Source organism: Adiantum capillus-veneris, chromosome 30 (genome assembly GCF_014529385.1).
Source record: "Adiantum capillus-veneris isolate H3 chromosome 30, ASM1452938v2, whole genome shotgun sequence".
NCBI lineage: Eukaryota > Viridiplantae > Streptophyta > Polypodiopsida > Polypodiales > Pteridaceae > Adiantum > Adiantum capillus-veneris.
Window position 1 is genome coordinate 75,650,110 of NC_140960.1, and position 23,191 is coordinate 75,673,300.

The 23,191-nt window shown below is 46.7% G+C and overlaps 1 protein-coding gene across 1 annotated transcript in view; it reads right to left on the reverse strand.

Moving 5' to 3' along the window:
- Positions 1-1,310: 1,310 nt before the first annotated feature.
- The window catches only part of LOC147418229 (phytyl ester synthase 1, chloroplastic-like), a 177,919-nt gene continuing 156,038 nt past the window's right edge, over positions 1,311-23,191 (reverse strand). The window contains exons 10-14 of the mRNA XM_086506917.1: positions 5,613-5,979; positions 5,390-5,503; positions 4,180-4,265; positions 3,833-3,942; positions 1,311-2,069 (exon numbers count right to left, since the gene is read on the reverse strand). Coding sequence (XP_086363043.1) covers positions 1,882-2,069; positions 3,833-3,942; positions 4,180-4,265; positions 5,390-5,503; positions 5,613-5,979 — 865 coding nt within the window. The 3' untranslated portion in view covers positions 1,311-1,881. The remainder of the gene's footprint in view (positions 2,070-3,832; positions 3,943-4,179; positions 4,266-5,389; positions 5,504-5,612; positions 5,980-23,191) is intronic.

Below are 23,191 nucleotides of genomic sequence, written 5' to 3' on the forward strand. Positions count from 1 at the left end.
CATTGCAACTTCTAGCTACAGATTCAACTATAATGCCTCTACGTGCCATCAATTTTGGCCATTCTCGTTGGGGCATAAAAGCGAGTGTACACATGGATCGTCTTTATACACATCCAAGGTCCCCCAATTTGAGGATAAAGCAGCATAAGGAGTGGATAGATGCAGCACAATGAGGTGCTCATTTTATGGGTCGAATGTCTCGGCTTGCCAATATTCACACCAAAGAGACTCGTCCAAGAAGCGCAAGAGAAATGCTCTGTAAGGATCTTTTTCTCGTTTCTTCAGCAGATAGTTCAACTAGTTTTGCACTTCCATTTTCATTTCCACATACACGAAGTCTGCTGCTGCTTTCTTTTCCAGCTCCTTTCTACCTAATAATCCAGCAAGATAAAAAAAGACAGATGCAATTTATATTGACCCAAACAACAAGATGGACATTTGGACCAAAAAAATCATATCATGCCATAGATATAGCCTTAGAGCGGTCACTCAACATACAATGAAAATCTGTTGTTGCTGCATATGAGATGGGGGCACCGGCATTTGTGTTGGTGCGTCCGAGGAAGAAATGGGGGAAAGAGGAATAGAGAAAAGAAGGAAGGGGGGGGGGGGGGGGGGGTGTGTGTGATGTTCAAGAGGTGCCCGTTTGTGCATCCAAGGATCCACTACCTTGAGTTGAGGGTGTGTCTCTCCTTAAGAGGTCCATCAACATGGGTGGTGACCTCCGCACTTTAACCCCGGGTTCCTGTCAATTGGTGATGAAAGTTGCAGGAATTAGGCTTTCCTGTATGCGCACAACTACGACTCGGGTTTGTGAGTAAAAGCCATTTGTCTTGCATGTGAAAGGAGATATTCTCCCATGCTTGCCATGGTTTTTTTCGAATTTCTTGGCTGAATATTATGTAGATAGGTATGAGCCTTGATTTGAGTGAGTTTTGATGATTTTATGTGGATGTTTGGGAGTGGCTATGAAGCCTCTTTTTGCACATAAAAGAAAAAATGATATGGCATGAAGCTTCAGGAACCTATGATCAAAAGTGCAAAAGTTTAATATGAAATTGAGTGGTTCACACACACACACACACACACACACCCCTAAGATGAATCCACGATAGGCAGCTCAAATTCATCTTTCAAAGGAAAGTGCAAGCTATAGATTCATGGTAGTCATTCTATGTGGAGCTTATGTTTTGAGTCCCACTCCTGAGGACTTTCAATTCCATTAACTTAAAAAATGGCTAATGAAGCATCCTTATGCCTAGAAAGATACAAAAAATAACGTCTTCATCATTTATAATGTACACCTTAAGCAAGGCAAAATAACGTCTTCATCATTTATAATGTACACCTTAAGCAAGGCACATAGAGCATTCCAGGGAAAGACAATAGGGATGAACTTGTCAAAATAGCACCTCATGTCAGAAGACAAATGATGGGTTTCTGACATTCAATTGAGCCGCTTGTGCCTTTACAACAATATACCAATATCAGATGATGGTGCAAATGATGGGTTTCCGACATTCAATTGAGCCGTTTGTGCCTTTACAACAATATATCAAAGAATATAATGCATTTTCTGACTATTAGGTGACTTTGTAGATTTTTACGTTCTGCCAGGCATCAAAAGACCTCCATAAGCTTGAGTGGTCACACTTGAAGCCTCCTGCTCTTCATTGCCATCAATGTCTGTAAGACCTTTTTCTTAATCTTCATTGCAGATTCCAACTGTAATGCCTCCACCTGCCATCGACCTTGGCCATTCTCGTTGGGGCATAAAAGTGAGTGTACACATGAATTGTCTTTATACACATTCAAGGTACCCCAATTTGAGGATAAAGCAACATAAGGAGTGGATAGATGCAGCACAATGAGCTGCTCATTTTATGGGTCGAATGTATGGGCTTGCCAGTCTTCACCCCAAAGGGACTCATACAAGAAGCGCGGGAGAAATGCTCTGTAAGGATCTTCTTCTCGTTTCTTCAGCAGATAGTTCAAGCAATTTTGCACTTCTGCTTTCATTTCCGCATACACGATGTCTGCTGCTGCTTTATTTTCCAGCTCCTTTCTACCTGTTAGTCCAGGAAGATAAGAAAAGACAGTTCAGCAAGATGAAAAAAGACACTTGCAATTTATATTGACCCAAACAACAATACGGACAGTTTAACAAGAAAAATCATATCCTGCCATAGATATAGCCTTCAATCGGTCACTCAACATACATTGAAAATATGTTCTTCTTGCATATGCGCTGGAGGCACCAGTATTTGTGTTGGTGTTGGTGAGAAATAGAGAAAAGAAGGGGGAGGAGGGATGTTCAAGAGGTGCCCGTTTGTGCATGCAAAGATCCACTGGCTTGAGTTGAGGGTGTCTCCTTAAGAGGTCCATCAACATGGGTGGTGACCTCTGCACTTTCACCCCTTTTTTATGTCGATTGGTGATGAAAGTTGCGAGAATTAGAGCTTTCTTGTATGTGCGCATCTACGACTCGAGTTTGTGAGTAATAGCCATTTGTTTTGCATGTGAAGGGAGATATTTTCCCATGCTTTCCATGGTTTTTTTTTAATTTCTTGGCTGAAGTGTAGATAGGTATGAGGCTTTGGTTTGAGTGAGTTTTGATGATTTTATGTGGATATTTGGGAGTGGCTATGAAGCTTCTTTTCGCACATATAAGGGAATCTGAAGCTTGAGGAAAAGTGCAAAGATTATCCTTTGTTTTTAGTTAGTTTAAATAAGAAATTGAGTGGTAGTTTTCTTGGGGCTATGGCAGTGCAGAGAGAAGCTAGTCGAGTGTAAGTGGGGTTGTATGTGCGCAAGGGTCAATAAATTTGAGAGTGGATTTGGCCCACATCTACTTGTAAGACATACATTTCAGCCAATAAGGGGGCAGTCCTAGGGCACCATATGGTGGTGCCACACAGGCAATGCCACATGTGCAGTCCGGAGGGGGTTAGTGCCACATGGGCAATGCCACATGGAACGCATGATAGCCCACATGGTCAGTAGCACAAGAGTACCGGCATGGCCTAGTTACTTAATGTAGTCCTCACTCTTTTGATTCATCTTCTCTCATGTGTGCACCTCGTCTTGGCATCACAGTACTCTTCCGCACGAAGATGGAACTGCTAGCAGATAACATCAACCCTGGCACGGCTTTGCTTTGATAGACGCCACAAGATGCATGGGCTACGTTAGTGGGTTCTTGACTCTTTCCTCCAGGACAGGCTTTCGCTCTCATGGCTGTGCTTGAAGCCTAGTTGCAAGGGATGAGAAAGCACTTGTCAGAGTTGTGACACACCCATTTTATGGACCTTTGGATGTCTAGACACCCAAGCTAGGGTGTGGGCTGGTGGTATGGGATGCCAGTCCTTGGGGTGAGGCACTAGATCGGAGTCGTTGTAGGCTCTCGCGCTCGAGGGTGAGTCAATTTGGCTCTATGACTAGGAGGTGAGTCCGATGTCTCTCCATTATGTTGTTTTATGTGTGTGTTTGGCTTGTGTCATGGCATGTGTGTAGGATGGAGTAAGAGAGTAATTTTTGTCTTCTGTTCTTTGTCGGCTTTTCCTCACTATGAGACTTCCCCCACTAATAATAGACAAGTCATAGCTAAAAAAGGATGTGTGCCTGCACATAGTTACATTTCAGCTTCACATATGCAGCTACACTGTTTTGAGGACTGAGAGCGTCCCTTCAAGCTTTGCGGTCCACGTACTTTATAGCATTTAATCGTGTTTTAAGTCCCTTTCAAGTTTTCAGAGCTCCAAACTCTTATCAATGTGCACACATGAACAACAAACTGAGCAAACACCAATATGCAAACAATACACATCAGTACCTGCTGTTGGGAAAGGCTTTCCAAAAAGAAAATATATTCGGCCAGGAGCTTTTGGTAGGAGCAAAGGCATATGAAGTTCTTGGGCACCCACTTCACCTGATTGTCCACGCCTACAAAAGCACAGATTGGTACATGACATGAATTAGTAGTGTCTTGAACTACAGATCTACACAGGTGAAAAGATCAGGTTCTTTTGGCTGATTCAAAGAGATATGCTTGGATCATAATTCCAGAGAGAAAAAGAAAAATATCAAAAAAAAAAAAAAAAGTTTTCATAGCATCTTTAATATTTATGTTCACAGATATACTGTTTATGCATGTATGAATAGTGCAGGTTGCTGGTGTACCTTACTTGAGGCGTTGTCCTATTGACCTCCTCAAACATCTTTGGAAGATAAGGTATCTTTTGTATGTCATTATAGTCTAGCACAAGCTGTATAAAGAAAACATTAGATTAATATTTCTCATTAACCAGCACAGACTCGGGATAGACTTCCAATCCTCTACCAAAAGAAAGCTTTAGAGTTTGCAATTCAAACATGATGAATGTATGTGGCATATAATAGCTTCCAAAATGTATCTTCCTTATATATATACCTTCATAAGGTCAGAATAGTTTGAACTTACGAATTATAAGAGGGAATAAAACGCTCACAAAACCACCAAAGCAAGGGATCCAAGAAAACAAGAAAAATTTACCAAAAATAAAAACTAGATCACTTTATTTGCTACTAAACAAAATTAGATAAAACAGACCATTTTCACTTAAAAATGTGTTTAGAAAAGGCATAAGCAAAATAAGGTGAAGCAACTTACTTGACTAAAATTTGAAACAAGTACTCAACTTTAAACTAACAAGGATAAGACATCTCAAAGACTTCATCCTAGAAATCACACTCCATAGAACACCTTCTAAAGGAACAAATTCTTAAATCCTAATGTAAGCTACATACTAGAAATGAATACTAGTACGAACCTACGAAGAAGAGGCTGAAAATAACCAAAGAAGTACAAAGTTCAAAACTTGACAATATGCAACCTTAACTTCGATGCTTGCCCAAACAAGAAGAATAAGATTATCACTTTCATCATGCAAAGCTTGGACAACAACTATAACATCCTTACTCACATTGTTAGTGCCCAAGAGTAGGTACACGTTTGTATAGAGGTCACTCATGCTTTGAACTTACTCTATAAAACCAATGAACTGAGTTTCTATCACCCTCCGGGGGTGATGGGCATACTCAACCATGATAAAGGCTAGCATTTGTCAAGCAAGAGTAAAAATACTAGAAGCACTAAGATCTAAACAGCTCTTTACGTCATTTTAGACTAGTACAAGCTATGCAAATTATATGAGTAACTCCTCATAACCACCAATGTGTTAACATAAACTTCCAATCCCTCTACCAAATTAGAATTTGCAAATCAAACATTAGGAATATGTGGCATGCCATAGCTTTCAAGCACACAAACTTCATAAATGAGCTCCTCTTGACAAACTTGCAAGCACAAACTCTTGATGCCTACTGTAAATTATAGAAAGCTGAGAGTTACCTCAAAAAGATCATCTTCACCAACGACTCCAAATGGCACAATGGTTACACCAAAACGAGCTGCAGTCCGAACAAATTCAGATCGTTCTGGCCAGAACAACTTATATGCCTCCCCCTGATTTCAGACTAGTACAGTTGAGAAACCACCACACTCAACAGATTACAGATGCACTGATGCAGAATAATAACAAAAATTATATTTACATAAAGAAATAGGTCTGCACCTTGCGATGAAGAGCTTCTCTTGCCCCACCAGGATAGAGAAGGGCACATTCTCTTCTAGACAAAACTTTGAAAAAGTTTTTCTTCCCTAGCTTTAGACCCCCAAACACACGAGCATCATCGTTGAATCCAGGCTCAGCGAGGCCCTGCTCAAGTTGCCTTGTGAACAGGATAGGGTGAGCAACTCCACGAATTAACTGCTTTCGTTTCATAAATTCCGAAATGAGTGCAGGTAGCTCTAATCCCATGAGCATATGGTACCCAACAAGGAGAATAGGGCCCTCTTCAGGAACTCCAGACAGACCTCGAATGATTGTCCCATCCTCTTTTGTTGAGAAGAAAACAGGACTGGTCATTTGGCGCATGATCCTTCAACCAAAGAAACAGATATTTGAGATTCATACACATCTGACATCTTGCCTCTCTATTCAAAGCTGAGGATATCTGCATTCAATGATGCCTTTCACATGTGTTAATAAACAATACTCACACGTTCATAAATTGCCTGCTTAAACTACCCCATAGTCACATGAAATGGGAAATGGAATGAGACCTGCAAGGCCATCTCAAATAGAAATGGCTTTATCTTTGCAATGAAACGGATTAGAAGCAGCTTCTTACAGTTACATTTCGTATGCAGCCTTTGGATCTCTCTCAAGAAATGGCATGATGGAAACAAGTAACAGGTGACTTTGGAAACAGGGTCATAGAGTTTCCTTGTGACTATGGCCTACACCCCAGTAGTCCCACTCTTTATCATAGATATGTAGAGCACACAAAGCACATTTAGATGAGATTTAGATTCAATTAAGGTAGCTAAATATGGTCAATCGGCTACTGTCTCCTCTTTGTCACATCATCTGCTGGTATTCCCTTTATTTTCAATTGAGAAAAGAATATCTGGCCACATTTCAGAGTAGTGCAAACAGAGCCAAGGATAGAATGCTCACCATTGAGTTATATGCCTATTCCTATCCAGGCTAACCATTCCTCACCTCATAGAATAGAATGTGTCAACCCCGCCATTGGGCTTTAAGCACAGGCCGTTAAGCACAGGCCGCCCTTGATACTTATGGGTGGTCATGCCGTCAATGGCACCACATTTGGTTTACATGTCGACCAAGGCACTGCCTAGCTCATTATGGTTCTCCAATAGCCATCGTTGGCATGCATTTTCTATCAAAGCACCACCAAGCATGACTTCTTTCTCCAATTGGCCCTCTTTTCCATTGATTCTAGGCCACTGCCATGTCGGATATTTTAGGCAATCACTGCATCCCTTGATTTTTATTCAAATTTTGGGACCTTGTTAAAATCACAAATCCCTGAACATAGCATGACCAGTGTGAAACGGCCGGCCGAGAGTTTCACCCGCAGGAGTCGAGGCCAAGTAATCACGAGATGGTTGGGCCGAATCTGACTAGTAAAACGTGGCTATGCTCAGTTAAAGTCATTTAGGCCCCTCGGTAGGACTTTATAAGTTAGTGGTACTAGTAATTAATCCAAAAGGAGCAAACTGGACACTTGGCAGTAGGAGAGCAACCTGCGGGTCAACTCTCTCTCCAGAAGCTCATCCCAAGAGGGGGCGCCCTTTTTTGAGGCTGGAAGCTGATTTTTGAGAATTAAGTGCTACACGATGTGTGTGAGTAGAGGGTGGTCATAGCTTTAATGGAAAGCTTGCCTTCTCCCTTGTCTCATAGGGCACGATTATTTTCTCGCACGCATCTCTCTCTCCCCTTTGCACAAATGGTAATGCCCCTCTAGTTGGGCTTCTCAGATGACCATGTATAGTTATGGGGGTTTTATGCACGTTTGCCAAGGCAAGAGCCTTCTATACATGAACCGGATTACCTAATTGCTAATCCCCTTCAAGTACGCACAGTTCCATCGTGAAGGAATGCGAAAACGGAAAGTTTTCTCATGAGAAAACTCGTCCGATTTATAGGGGAACTATCCCATTGCATGCGGGAGCTTCTGAGACACGCGTGATGTGTTTGCTACGCTCAAAATGATGCAAAACAGAGAATTACAGCATGCTCTGTTTTTTTTTGCAGGTTTAGGGTTTTGCACCTAAATTGCAAAGTAATGCCAGCGGAGCCTCGGGAAAACCTTGGGTGCTTGGACAAGAAAATTTGAAGAGATTTCCCGGGAAGAATCTCGTCTAATTCAAAGGGCAAGTGACCCTACAAGTGCAAGAGCTCGAGGGCTACCTCCAGGAGTGATCAACACGAGAATCGGAGCACAAAACAGAGAATTACAGCTTGCTCACTTTTTTGCAGGTTTAGGATTTTGACCAGTTTTGATGCCTACACGTCCCAGGACTTTGGGGGAAGCTAAGGAATCATCAGGCACGTGTTCTGGTGCAAATTGGAGGCCAAAAACAGAGATTTCAGCGTGCTGTAATTTCTCGCCATGGTTTGTAAAGTACTTTAAGTGCGTGGAAAGTAACTGTTTACTTGGGATTTTGTTTGTGGAGACTTCTATTGTGGTTATGCTACCGAAATCGGGTTCAAGTAGGGGAATTTCAGCCCGATAAAAGTGGGATAGCTTGTAGAAGTTTACAGGTTTTTCTCAAGTGTAATAAGAATAAAGAAATATCGAAAGAGGCGCTAGTCTTTGGTGCCAACAGGGTGTCGGTGTTTGCTTGGAAGCACTCTAGCTGCTTACTTCCAGTCTCACAGGTTTATTCGTGACGTTTCTCTATGTCGTAAATTTTATCAAGTAAAGATTCGGGTGAAAGCTAAAGTCTACCGCCCTACGGGCCGGTTTCAACCACTGGTTAGAGTCATGAGATATCAAGATCAAAGATGCCTTGGGTTGTTTTTGCTAGAGATGCGCACACAGAGGGAGAGTCTCCTCAAGAGATTAGATAGTGGGAGACATTCACAAAGGGAAATCATTGATTTCTTTAGAAGAGAGACAGCAGTTAGATAATCAAGCTTCACAACAAACTTCAAAGTTCACCTGTGCCAGAGGTATATTGACTAATAGAGCCATTGAACTTGGGAGAGCAAGACGCCCAAGTCTATGAGGGCCAACACAACATTGACGGAGGCTCCATTAGAGGATCAGGACTATTCTAGCACGGCATGGGAGACCTCCAGTATGAATATTTACAAGCGTGGACATTGACGATATTCTTCCAATATATCCTCGGACAGCGCCGGATGCCGGACATCCTTGGACGATGATGTTCATTTTAGCTTTTATTTTATTTTGTACCCAAAGATTGTATTAGATCCACTAGGATTGTATCAGTTTGGTCTCATAGGTCATTTTGGCCTTTTGAAGCGTTTAATATAACATTTCATATCTCTCTCTCTCTCTCTCTCTCTCTCTCTCTCTCTCTCTCAAAATGGGGCTTTTAACAAGGGTCATTATGACCAAAGGTCCATTTACAAGAGATATGGAACAAACCTTGAGAGATATAAAATGAGATCATGGGTAAAATCCCAAAACAAACCACATAATACATCTAGTGATAAAGATACTCTAATCTGGTAGTGAAATGTTTGGTTTGTGATAAGCCTACACAAATTTGATCAAAGCTTTTTCCACCTCAGACGGTGTAGCAAAAACCACAATGTCCAATGCTATGCTAGGAGAAGCCCTTTCAATACTCTTTAGACGCATCATCTCTTACTTTGAGCCACTCAGAGATTACTAAGATCATTAGGTGAAATCTCACTCAATTGTATACCAAGATGACATGACTTGCACCTTTGAAGGAGTCGGGGACAGAGATAGCCTTCTATCGAGAACACTTTCTGCATACTATGGATGATGGCTTCATTGTGCGACCAAGATACATGGATAACCCTCTCTCACATAATTGAGAACCCGTCGAGAAGTACTATTGGTAAAAGCACCTCATCATATCAATTAGAGATAGAAACTAAAAGATACAGAGGTACACTCAAGAGAAGCGGATATTTAGATATGTCAGCAAGAGCCGTTGCACTGCTTATTATGAGATCCAAGGAAGATTTCACTCTCTTTAGAGAGGGGTTTGGATCACTTTCTCGAATCATGGACTACACAAACCAGAGAAGCTCGAGACTCTAAGAACAGAAAGTCGACACACAAAGCGCCAGCCCAGAGTGACATTAGGGATTTCTTCCCCAGCATCACCCTAAAGCACCACTCACGTTGGTGCTCGAAGCAATATCATATACCCTCTCGGCTTGGTATATTGCTTGATCGAGTAGTCTAGCTTGGTTGTTCGAGACGTTCGAGGATTCAGAGATCTCTGCATAGGCGGCATGTACACATGAGGATTCAGGTTACCATCGCTCGAGACTGGGTGAGACCTCCCTAGCTTTTCACCATGGAGGAGGTTGATGTTAGGCTACAATGGCCTTTGCGAGAGTTCATGGGATGGCTAATCATTTTGTCCTCCTTATTAGTGAGTCCTCCCCATTGCCATGCCCCATTCTACAATTTGTAACATGAGATTGTATCCTACTTGCCCACTAGCTTCACTGCCTTGGTACTTTCCTACTTGGATTGTTTTAGGATCTAGGACGTTTCCCTTTATGCTTTATGTCATATCTGATATAATTCTACCTTTTGGTCTCATAGGATCTAAGATTATTCCTTCTATGCTTTATCTCAGATGATTGTATCACCTCTCTCTCTCTCTCTCTCTCTCTCTCTCTCTCTCTCTCTCTCTTTGGTCTTTTTGGTCTCATAGGTCATTTTGGCCTCTTGAAGGCGTTAATATAACATTTATAACATCTCTCTCTCTCTCTCTCTCTCTCTCTCTCTCTCTCTCTCTCTCTCTCTCTCTCTCTCTCTCTCTCTCTCTCTCTCTCTCTCTCTCTCTCTCTAGCTAAATGGATACACATCTATCTCATGGGTTTCAGTGTGCCATTGGTCAAATAAGGACACCTTCACACCAGCTTGAGATTGAGACTCGTATAGATTCAGAGGGATACCAGCAGCTCGCAGGATATGCCGCAAATGCCATACAAAGCCAGAGATAGAGATGCATTATATATGTGAGTGCAGTGTATTACGAGATACGGGGTCGCTTCCACTGTCTATTCAGAGAGGGATTCGGACCCTTCTCCAGCCAGAGTCATGAGCTATCAAGACCAGAGATGTCTTGGACTGTATCTACTTGAGTTATGCAAAGAGGTAGTTTACTGAGGAGATCTGGAGAGAGACAATCCCAGAGATAGATTACGTATTTCTTCATACCACACATTGGACAGATAGAACAGCCACCATTGCAAAGCTCAGCTCATACTCACACACAGTGTACTCTCATTGACCAAGCATGGGAGCTAGGGAGATCGATACGCCCACGACTGAGGAGAGGAGCTTCACAACATTGACGAAGACTACAGCAAAGGATTTGAGCCAAACTATCTCGACATTTAGAGTACATATGAGGATGGATTCATCACCCATTATATCACCTTCTTGTATTGGGCACCCATTGTATCAGTGGTCATACATACCCCAACAATTCCAACTAGTAGCACTGCTAGATTCACTTTCATATCTCTCTTTTTGTACCCAGACATGGTATCAGATTCACCAGTTTGTAACGGATTGGTCTCATAGGTCATTTTGACCTTTTGAAGACGTTTATATATCATCTCTCTCTCTCTCTCTCTCTCTCTCTCTCTCTCTCTCTCTCTCTCTCTCTGCCTTGCACCTGCCCGCATGCTCGCGCTCTGCCTGCAGCCCCCGCGCCGGCTCGCTGCCCTACACCCTCCTCGCCTGCTCGCGCGCAGTGCCCTGCTGCCGCTCCCGCTCCCCGCTCTATCTCTCCCCCCTGCGCTGCCCCGCCCCCCTTGCTGCCTTTGCACCCCCCCCCCCCCCCCCCCCCCCCCCCCCCCCCCCTCTCACGCTCCACCTGCAGCCCCGCCCCCTGCTCACGCGCCTCTCCCCGCTCCATGCCCCCCCGACGCGCTGCCCTCTTCTACGCGTAGGATGTCCCCCCCCCCCCCCCCCCCTTTCCTTCTACGCGTAAGATGTCCCCCTGCTTCTTCTACGCGTAGAAAGTCAATTTTTTTTCTTTTTATTTTTATTATTTTTATTTTTTTAGATCCACGGCCTTGTAACTTTCCGATCTCATAGGTCACTATGGCCTTTTGAAGACGTTATTATAACATTTTATCGCATTTCATTTCATTTCTCTCTTGTTGTCCTCCCCCCCCCCCTCAAACAGCGCTGCTCCTGTTGCTGCTCCACTGTAGCACCACCCGCCTGTAGCTGCGGCTTCAGAGGTCGACCCACACACCGCTATGCACACCTAATCGAGCATTCCGAAGAGGAGGGCAAGAATTGAAAACAAATAGAGAGCGTAATATTCGGAATTTTACAGGGAATTACAGGAAACTCAAAAACTATAGACCTCGTCTCTGGCGGCGACCAAGCATGAGGAAGCAGAATGATAAACCCGATCCTTTAGAGGATGCAGTTCAAAAATGCAAAGAAGAAATGACAGAAACTATTAAGAAGATCAACCGCAACCTGCTAGGCACAATAAAAATGCTCGAAGATCGTGTGTTTGCCCAAGAAAGCAAGATCACTGCAATGGGAGATCGTGTGACGGCCCAAGACGAAGAGATTGCGTCACTCAAGAAGGCGCTCGCAGAGGCACAATCACGAAACACACTTGAAGAGGGAGAACTGCAACCCTCAGTAATAGAAGAACTAAACTCAATCAAAGAGCAAGTGCGAGCCATCAAAGAGGGGGAAGAGCAGCACAAAGAGATGACAACTTCTTGGGTGGACGTTATTACAAAGACTCAGCAGAAGGTAGATGAAGCCCAGAAATGGATTGAGGTGGCGAGGAAAGGGAAAAGCAAGGAAACAACGTCGACACCCACCATTATCAACTTGACCCTAGAAGAGGAGCAAAGACGACGTGTGCGCTCTCTACATGTGAGAATTTGCGGTCTTACAGACAAAGATAATGTAGACGAAGAGGTAAAAGAACTCATGGCTTTGATGGGGGTTCAGGAGCCGATGCACTCAAGAGCTTGGAGAGTGGGCAACAAGAAATCCTTCGTTTTCCCTCCATGGAAGCAAAGAAAGACTTTCTCAACAAAAGACCAACTCTTTAAAAAACGGGTATCTTTCTCGGAGATGACCTTACCCTCTCACAGATCGCTCATATGCAGGAGGTAATGCCAGAGATTAGAGCAGCAAGGGAAAAAGGCAAGATTGCCTTTTACCGAGATGGAAGAGTGGTGATATTGGAGCAACGCTCCACATGACGGTGTGAGGCCTATGGGACTGCACTCAAAGTTGCTACTTGGAATTGTAATGGATCTATGCGTCTTGATGTAGGTGCTTTTGAGGAGAGTTTTTCCGGGAGAGACATCATCTTCTACTCTGAGACGCATCAGGCCCCTAGGCAGTCTATGCCTCACATTAGTGGATACAGATGGGAGACGGCCAGTAGACAGGAGACACGATCGGAGCACAGAGGGCGGGGCTCGGGAGGAGTGGCAGTGTTATTCAAGGAGGAGCTGCAGCCATTGATACATATAGCTCGCAGGGATGAGCAAGCTAGGTACATGTGGGTGAGATTGAGAGCAGAGACAGGCAGATATCTTTACATTGCTATTTGCTACTTTCCCCAGAGTCCGTCAGTATATGCACCACCTAAAGGACAATCCCCCTTTTCTATCTTGGATGATGACATATGGGAGTTCTCTAGGGATGGTGACATTATCATTCTAGGGGACTTCAATGCTAGGATTGCCCATCATCAGACAGTGTTTTATGATACCTCAGAGGAGATGCTGAGAGAGTTAGATGTGGCGGAGACAGGCCTATCTAGACGATCGCACGATGGGGAATATACTGAATATGGACGGCACTTGATAGACATAGGGACTGCACATGGATTGGTCATCTTGAATGGCCTACAGAGATTTCTTGCTTCTGCGGAAGGTTTCACATGCTTTCCACACAGACACGGAGCCAACACAGTGGATTATGTCATGGCACAGCCGAGCCTCATCTCTAGTATCCAGGATCTCACTATTGGGCCCAGACCTGTTGGGGTGGCAATGGATCATGCTCTTGTGTCGTTGACCATCTCTTTCCAGTTCAGTGTAGCACATAGGCCACGGCCAACTGCCCCTACTCGCTACACCTTCACGCGGGAGACGGACTCTGTATACATAGATGGGATATACAGAAGCTTGTGCACTGAGGAGCCAGGACGACCTCTGGAGGAGCTTACCACTATACTGACACAGACTTTACATGATGCAGCAGCAGAGGCATACCCACACACTCAGCCTGAGCAGAGACGCCGTTCTGGGAGCATGCCCCAGAACAGCTGGTATGATGCGGAATGCCGCGAGACTAGAGCTAGACTTCAGAGGGAGGTGCTTTTAGGACACATCACTCACAGGCAGTCACAGATTGACCTCCGACGCCTAGTGCGGCGAAAGAAAAGGGCATTTTTGGCTCGATTAGAGCAAGATCTTTACCAGCTATTCTTGAATCAGGACTCGCGTGAGGCGTGGCGGCTCTTTCATTACCTCTACAGAGACTTGGGGCCAGTACGCATCATCTTTGTACACAGTTTCTGGACAGCCGCCCCTCCCCGACCCCCCGATCCATACCCACACACATCTGCTTTTTTCACCGCGAAGATGGTGAGGAAGGCCATTGACAGGATGAGGACTGGGAGAGCATATGATCATGATGGCTAAGTGGCTGAGCATTTCATGCATGCCAGAGATCTACTAGCAGAGCTTCTAGCAGTTATGTTTAATCGTGCCATGTGTGAGGGCTTACCTGATACTTGGAGCCTTTCTACGATTGTACCCATCTTCAAGTCAAGAGACCCTATGGAGCTTGGGAATTATCGCACTATCATGATTGGACACATTGGCACGATTGTACGCATCCATTCTTGAGCAACAGCTGAGTAGATGGGCAGAGAGGGAAGGGATACGTGCAGCTGGGCAGGCAGGTTTCAGGAGAGGCTTTTCTACTCTTGACCATATCTTGACACTCAGAGCCATCATTGAGGAGGGTAGATCACATGGGAGACAGATCTATTGTAGCTTTGTGGACTTCCGCAAAGCATTTGACACAGTACCCAGAGCTAGATTGATGCGCAAATTACAGGAGATGGGAGTACCCACAGAGCTCATTTGGGGGATCATGGCATTGTACAAGTCAGTAGTGGGGCATGTACGCACCCCAGAGGGCTTGTCCGCACCGGTTCACTCCACTATTGGTGTGAAGCAAGGCTGCCCGCTCTCTCCTACTCTATTTGGTATGTATGTGGATGAGGTTGCTGACTACATTGAGAGAGATGGTGATAGAGGTGCACAACTGGCAGGGACATGGATTCCACTATTGCTCTATGCTGATGATATTGTGTTGATCTCCGACTCTCCAGAGGGGATGCAACGTCACTTGGATGCTCTGCATAGATTTGCCCACGAAAGTAGTTTGTCTGTCAACCTTGGTAAAACCAAGGTCATGGTATTTAATACCACCCCACATTGGATCAGGAGGCCAGCACCCGCATTCACATACGGCCAGGAGATGGTGGAGTACACAGATGCTTACACTTACCTTGGAGTGGTTTTTAGTGGACCAGCATTTTCACTGAGGAGAGCAGCAGAGACTAGACTGACCAGAACCCATGCAGCATTGGGCAGATTGGAGAGGATGTGTTCACAGGTTCAGTTTCAGGAGCCTTGGACGAAGCTCTGGCTATTTGACACTTTAGTGGCGTCTGCATTGCTCTATGGAGCTGAGATATGGGGGCCTTCATTGGTCATCACGGGAGGACAGGTCGCACTGATGGGTGGGGGGACATGGAGAAGCCTTTGGTCTCTATGATCTCACGGCTCATTAGAGCCAAGGCTTCAGTACCACGTGCCGTTATCCGAGCAGAGCTTGCTGCCCCCCCACTAGTAGCCGAGGCGCTTACCAGATCTGTCTCCTTCATACACCGCATGTGGGAGCTTCCCAGAGACAGATATGCCCGCCTTGCACTTGAGTCCTCTCGACAGTTAGCCATGCAGGGAGATACAGCATGCTGGTATGGTGAAATGACATCATGGTTTCAGGCGCATGAGTTCAGCATAGACAGATTGCCCCCCTTCCAGTACTCATTAGAGGCACCCTCTTTGACTCTTACACAGTCCGAGATCACCAAGCTCATCCGACAAGACCTGGCTTAGCTAGACATCAGGAAGACATGGATACAACCAGCGCAGGAGCTCGGCACGAAGATGGCTTTCTACAGAGAGCATCTTCTCCAGCTTACAGAGGACGGTTTTGTGGCGAGGCCCAGATACATGGACACTCACTTGTCTCATGGGATACGATGTGCTATTGGCCAGATACGCACATCTTCACACCAGCTGCGGATCGAGACTGGGAGATACAATGGAGTACCGGCAGAGGCCAGGACATGCCCCCTGTGTGGCATGGAGCCAGAGACAGAGTTGCACTACACATGCCACTGCCCCGTCTACTACGAGATACGAGGCCGCTTCCACTGCTTGTTCAGAGAGGGCTTTGGACCACTCTCCAGAGTCATGCAGTACGAGGATCAGAGATGCTTGGGTTTGTTTCTACTCGAGCTGCACCAACACAGAGAGAGCTTGATGAGAGGAGAGGCTAGCTAGTCTCAGAGACACATCACAGACCTCTTTAGAGCAGACACTGGACACCCGGAGGAGCCACTACCACAGCCGAGCCCGTCGCCTCACACTAAGGCACACTGATCGACCGGGCGACCGAGCTGGGGAGATCTAGACGCCCATGACTACGAAGGACTACACAGTATCGACTAAGGCTGCATCAGAGGCTTCGGATCACTTTGGCCCGACATGCACGACGCCCGGTCAGACTACTGACCATGGAGGAGATTGATGAGATCCGCCAGCGACCGATGCTGGATCTCTTGTGATTTACCTACCCCAGCTAGCTACTCTGCCCCGTTCACACCTAGCAGTCCAGGATTCCATAGTATATTTGTTTTGTCATTTTGTCATTTTGTTACTCTAACTTTGTATCAGATCCACCACATTGTAACTTTTTGGTCTCATAGGTCACTTTGGCCTTTTGAAGACGTTCATATAACATTTCATCTCTCTCTCTCTCTCTCTCTCTCTCTCTCTCTCTCTCTCTCTCTCTCTCTCTCTCTCTCTCTCTCTCTCTCTAAAAAGAGGCTGATTCTATTATTTGAAAGTCCCTCAGAACACTCAATTGGTGCCTATTCTAAGGGCAAGTACATCACTGTTTACATAGCAGGCCCGAAGGCATCAAACGGGAAACTGTAAAATTAGATACAACTAGGCACATGGCCAAACGGTAAACATGGAATGCAAGGGGCAAAACCTTCCAAAAGAGAGTAAAAAGTGCCCTGTCAAGCTAATTGGAGAGAGGATGATAGTAGCATGTGAAAGATAGGCATTTCCATCAAAGCCCAATCAACAACTGCAGATCAAGAACCTGAACCACCAAAAGCCACCAATGGTAAAAAAACAATGAGCAACTGCAAGAGCTCAGTATTGGGCATATGCCCGTCAACTGGTAAAATCTGACAGCGAGAGGTAATGGATGAACAGAGACACCTCACATCACCAAGAGACTACACGAGGATGAAACTCGGTGGGTAACAAAGTGCTATACCGGAACTGGCAAGGAGCTGTCATCCAAAATAGAGAGCAATCCACTTGCTCAAGGTGGCTCCTGAAGACAAGAGCTGGGGAAGGAGCTCCAAGAAGACAGTGTAGGAGGCTTCGAAGACACTGACCAGGTGAAAACTTGCTCAAGAATTTTGGTAGAGCGAGTAGAGAATAGAGCAATGAGCGGTCCACCAAGCAACCAACATCCAAAAAGCCACAACAACCTAAACCAAAACAACAAAACCCCAAATACCCCAACTAAAAGAGAAGGAGAGTAAACAAAAATGAAAGAAATAGATCCAAGTGATCAGGAACAGATCATCGGAGCGCTTGCTGCTGCTGCTTCGGGCATTCCCTCCCTTCCCTGCTTTCGCCATCGCCCACAGCCCCCCTTCCCGCCTCGCTCCCCTCCTCGCCAACCTCCCCATTCGCTGCCCGCTGCCTTTAACCCCCTCACTGCCTGTAGCCATCCCTCCCCTCGCTGCCCCATTCCCCCCCCCCTATTCTGCTTGTCGGGCTTGATCAACAATTCAGTAGACTTGCTTGGCATGTTTGTTCGAGCAGGAGAACGCCTTTCCTTCTTTGCCATCACGTGCAGTAGCAGAAACAGATGGAAGCTCGTGCTCCACCGTCGAGGGACTCAGATGAAGCCCCCTCGCCCGACCCCGCCGAGCCCACCATCCGACATGCTATGTCGCCAACAAAGCAAGCGAGCCTTGTAGCAGAGGTGGAGTGTCTTTAGGCTACCTCTGTTATCCGCAAGATCATTGGCAGTCGACCCAGCTGACCCAGCTGAGGCGAGGTATGTGACCTTCTCAAAGCCTGCCTCCTAGTAGAGGTGGGAAAGATCATCTCGTGCAAGGATACTACCAAATCGAGTTTGAGACTCCCAAGAGGGCTGCCAAAGTCATCTCGATGAGCCTGCTGGCCCTCCGGCCGATCAGGGCTCACTTCCGACAATGGCGCCATGGTTCTTGCCGAGGAAGCAAACCTCCCCATCTCGGTCTGCTTCCCCGGCTTGAGGAGAGAGTACCTCCTGCTTCTTTCGAGGATTGGTCTGAGATCGGGACAGGCTTAGAGACCCCGCGCACGACAGCAACTGCAGTTGCTGCCAAGGCAGTGTGTATTCCTACAACACGCATTCCGGTACGAGTCATACTCTCCTGAAGGTGGTCCTTCTACCTAGGGTGAGTGGTGGGTGGCTACGCCAGAAGGTGGAGTACTCTGGACTACCGAACCAGAGCTTCATTTTCAGGAGATGGGCCACTTAGCAAAGGCCTCTCCTCGCACGAGAGCTCGACCGGCAGCTCAGGCTCAGCCCCTTAGGGCTGAACATGCAATGTAGACAGGTACCTAGGACACACAGGCTGTCACTTTGATAGAGGCGGTGACAGCAGATGGACGGCCTCCATTGACAGGGGAGGACTCGCCATGCCGCCCCCCCCCCCCCGGTGGCCAACCTCCTGCAGCCCAGCAGCGTTGGGTTCCCACAAGGAACCGTTTTGACCCTTTGCAACAGGATTACCCTAAGGAGTCTCCCTCCACCTCAATTGCACCGCCGCCAGCCACTCCGCCCCCCTCCCCCTAGCGACTCTTCTGATCTTCCTCGTCCACCTTCTCCCCCCCTCCCGCTCCCCCCCTCTCTCCCGATGCGCCTGTAGCAGGCTACAGTGTCACTTTCACGGGACACACAGTTAGTACAGTTGGTCTTGTCTAGTTCCCACTGGACGGACTCTCTGGGCTGGGCAGCGATACGTGGCAGGGATACGACAGTGGTTCTAGTGGTCTAGTGGACATCGTGGCCAGGTCACCATCACCACTCAGTTTGGAGATTGGCGTAGGTGGCTGACATTTATGAGCCGTTGGTGGATTATCTTCTAGATATACGGTCCAGTGTCGTCGTCTAGGGAAGCGAGCCTATACACAACACGTCTTCACCATCCCTGCACATCTGAGCTTCGACACCCCCATTGTACCTGTGAGTCCTGGGCTGGAGTGTGCTGCACGCCAGAGTCTGTATCGGTTCTTTGAGATAGTCGAGTCATATGTTCTGGTCTGTTGTTGTGTCTTTGTTATCTATTGTTCCTTTGTTTTCAATCTTTTTCGAGTGAGATTGTCACGCACATTGCACTGAGGAGCACCCACTGTAGAGAGCACGACACATTATCAGCGCTACAGGTGCTCTCATTTTGGCGATCACGGTGGGACCTCAACTGAAGTCTCACTCTCCGTTGAGGTACAAATCGAGAAGCTAGCTGGGTTTTACCACGCTTCGGCTACTTTGCCTTTCGCTGTGCGGCCTGTTGGTCTGGTCCTCTCTAGCCCCTGGTCCAACTGGTCTGGTCCTCTCTCGCCCTGGTCCAACCAGCTCTCGTCCTGGTCTAGGCCTTCCTCGTCCCTAGTCTAGTCCTTCCGCGTCCCTGGTCTAGTCCCTCCTCGTCCCTGGTCCAGCTAGGTGGTCTAGTCACTTGTCCTGGTCCTGGACCAGGTGGTCTAGTCACTTGTTCTGGTCTAGACCTGTGTTCATTCAGCTACGGTTATAGGTCTTCTTGCTCAAAGTTTGGTTGGGTTTATGGTCATGCATGACACATACAAGGTGGTCCTTTGAGCGTCAAAGCGCACTACTAAGTTCTCTGAAGTACTACAACAGAAGGAGGTGTTGACCAGTGTGTTGGCCAAGGTAAACATCAAGTTTCCTACCTTCAAGGGACTCTCCTCAGAAGATGCAGACGACCATGCAAGGAGGTTTGTATCTCTCTGTAGAGGTCGTGGTCTTAACAGGGAAGATGCTTATTTGGTACTCTTTCCATCTATCTTAGATGGCTTAGAAGATAAATGGTACAGTCAATTTGCAAAGAACCATTTTGCAACTTGGGCAGCTTTAAGACAACAGTTCTGTGCAGCATTCAGGCCAGGTGACTACCAGGAAAACGTGTTGGATGAGTTAGCCAACATGGTGCTTCAGCCAGAGGAGACTTTTGCAGAACTCATGACTAAAACCAAGTCTCTGGTTGCCAAGCTTCCCCAGCAACCCGGTGTATTTATGGTTAAGAAGTGGGTGGAGAAGGCTCTTCCCAAAACTTCTCAGCAAAAACTCCGAGAGAGTCTCCGACTCGACGCCACTCTGGAGGAGTTTGTCGCAGCTGCTACTAGGATAGAGGGAGCTAGGAAGCTGCTCACCAACTCTCCTCAGGTAGAGACCCCTTCAGTGTTTTTGGAAAGTCCTTCTAATCATTTAACTTCATTATGTAGGGAACTGGAGGCCCTAAAGTTACAGCGAGCTCTTCAAGAGGAGAGGTCCTTCTCTCTTAGACAGGAGAAGCCTCCACATACGAGGCATTGGAACAGATCAAGCGCGAGCTAGAAGAGCTCAAGTCTGAGCAGGAGACTAAGGCTATGGTTTGATGTAGCTCATGCCGCTCTCCAGGGCACCCTCCACAGGAATGCCCCCTTCGGGCTTATTGCCACTTCTACGAAAAGTCTGGGCATGAGGACAAGGACTGCTACCACCTCAAGGGATTGCGACAAATACAGCAAAGTCTTGGTTCTACTCTTCAACAAGAACCAGCACCTGCATCCAATATGGGTTCTCCCTATGGCCATCCAATATGGGTTCTCCCTATGGCCATCCACACCACATGCCACCTTTATTGTCAACCCCTCCTATGCAAGGTATGCAGAGCACTTTTCCCTCTCAGAGCTTTTATGACACCCATGCTCCCTCCCCACCTCACAGCTTCTATGCCTCCACCTCTAACTCCATGCACCACGAGCAAGGACCACCTCGTCCTTCGACTCGCCCATTGAATCGGCCCATTTTGTGCTACAGATGCGGGGAATATGGTCATTACCAAAGCAAATGCCCTCTGCCCGAAGGGTCCCCTCCCTATCGTCATTGCCCTGAAATGAAGGATCACTACAGTAAGGATTGCCCTAAACTTCATGCATCCACAGCTTCGAACCCAAGTCAAAGCCAGAACGAGTTTACCTTTCCCAAGCTCAATCTGATAGCAGTTAGCAACATTCCTTAGCCGCCCCCTTCTACCCACGTGGTTACCCCTCAAAATAAGTTGTAGTTGGTAGAGGAGCCATCGGGTGTCCTCACTCGGGCCCAGAGAGCTACTCTCGGTCTTAGTATTCCAACACGTTCAACTCCCCCACACATTCTTCCAACAGTGGATACCCTGCCTTCAGCTGCTGACAAGCCATCACCGAGTGGCAAGCAAGAATCCAAATCTTTGCTCTCCGATCTTGATGAAGCTTTCTTGGCAGCAGTTTCCGATCTACAAAAGATCAAGGTACCCGAGAAACCACTGGTAGAACACGAAAAGCTTATAGCAGAGACAATCTTGAAGAACACCTTCCAACAAGTGTCCCTCTATGACATGTTGCAACTAGATGCAAGTTTTAGAAGTGACACACTTGCTGTTATTCAGTCACTTTACCCCGGAGCAGGTCCTAGTGGCAGGCACCTCCCAGTGCGACCGTCAGAGTCCTATATGATATCCAATCCCGCTGCTCCCCTGACTGATTATAGAAGCCCTCGCCTGATAGTGTCCGTCTTGGGGTAGCAATTTTCAGGAGTAATTGTGGATGGTGGATCTGGCATCAATATGATGCCTGAGTTCAATATGCTGGCTTCAGGCCTGCAGCCTACTCAACCTGCCCCTTTCACAGTAACATTGGCCGACCAGAGGACAGTATACCCTGTGGGCATAGTGGAAAAGGTGCCTTTGTAGGTACAAGGTTTCACTTTTAGTTTGGATTTTGTTGTGGTTCGTCTTCCACAGGTAGAGGGCGGATTTCCCTTGCTCATCGGCAGACCATGGCTGCGACATACTAAAGCACTTCATGATTGGGGAAACGATGCCATGTGGATACATACTCTTGGCTCCCCGATGCAACCAATTCGCCTAGAAGGAGGCATGGATCCCGTCGTGCAACATAGTTCTTTGTCCCTAGCAACCAGCCTCGAATTGGAACAGCCTACTCCACCTGACGGGTCAGATGAGGATCTATTCGAGTGGTTGGATGCTACCAAATCTATGCCTTGTTATGGAGTCTCTATTCACTCTTTGCCTGAAGTTACACCCTCTTCCAATGTTTCCACAGTAGCTAAACCTAATGAGCCACTTGAGCCAGCTCAAAGGTTGCAGGTCACAGAGATGTAGCGCGGATAATGCGTCGTGCTCTCTACAGTGTGGGTGCCCCTCAGTGCAATGTGCGTGACAATCTCACTCAACCAAATGAAAACTCTCTCAGACAGAACGAAACACAGAAATAACGGATAACAACACAGAAACAATGGATAACAACAGAGACACAACAGTGGACCAGAACATGTGGACTCGACTAGCTCAAAGAACCATGTACAGACCCTGGCGTGGCAGCACACTCCGCTCCAGCCCATGACTCACAGGTACAAATGGGGTGTCGAGGCTCAGATGTGCAGGGATAGTGAAGCAGTGTTCTGTGTAAGACTCTCTAGTCCACTACGTGCAAGATAATGCCACTGGCCCAGAACGACTACTCATATGTATCACCATAAAGAGCCACCAACGGCTCATAAATGTCAGCCATGTGGTGACCTGGCCACGAAGTCCACTAGACCACCGTCGGTAGGTACCCTGCCACGTGTCGCTCCCAGACCAGAGGGTCCGTCCAGTGTGAACCAGGACCAAGTGTAACCAACTGTCCAACTGTCTGTCCTGTGAAGTGACACTGTAGCCCTGCTACAGGTTGCCCGCCACAAGACCGCTCACTGTCTCGGTGAGAGGAATACTGAGAAAGCTGTGAAGAAAAACCACTAGGTACTGCTTCTGTAGATCTTTCTTGAAGTAGGTGTTAGGCCCATGACCATACATACCTCAAAAGTGGAGTTAAAAACACTACACTGCTTGCAATCGCCTTAAGCCTCTAACTAGGCAGGAACCCACCATCCTGCC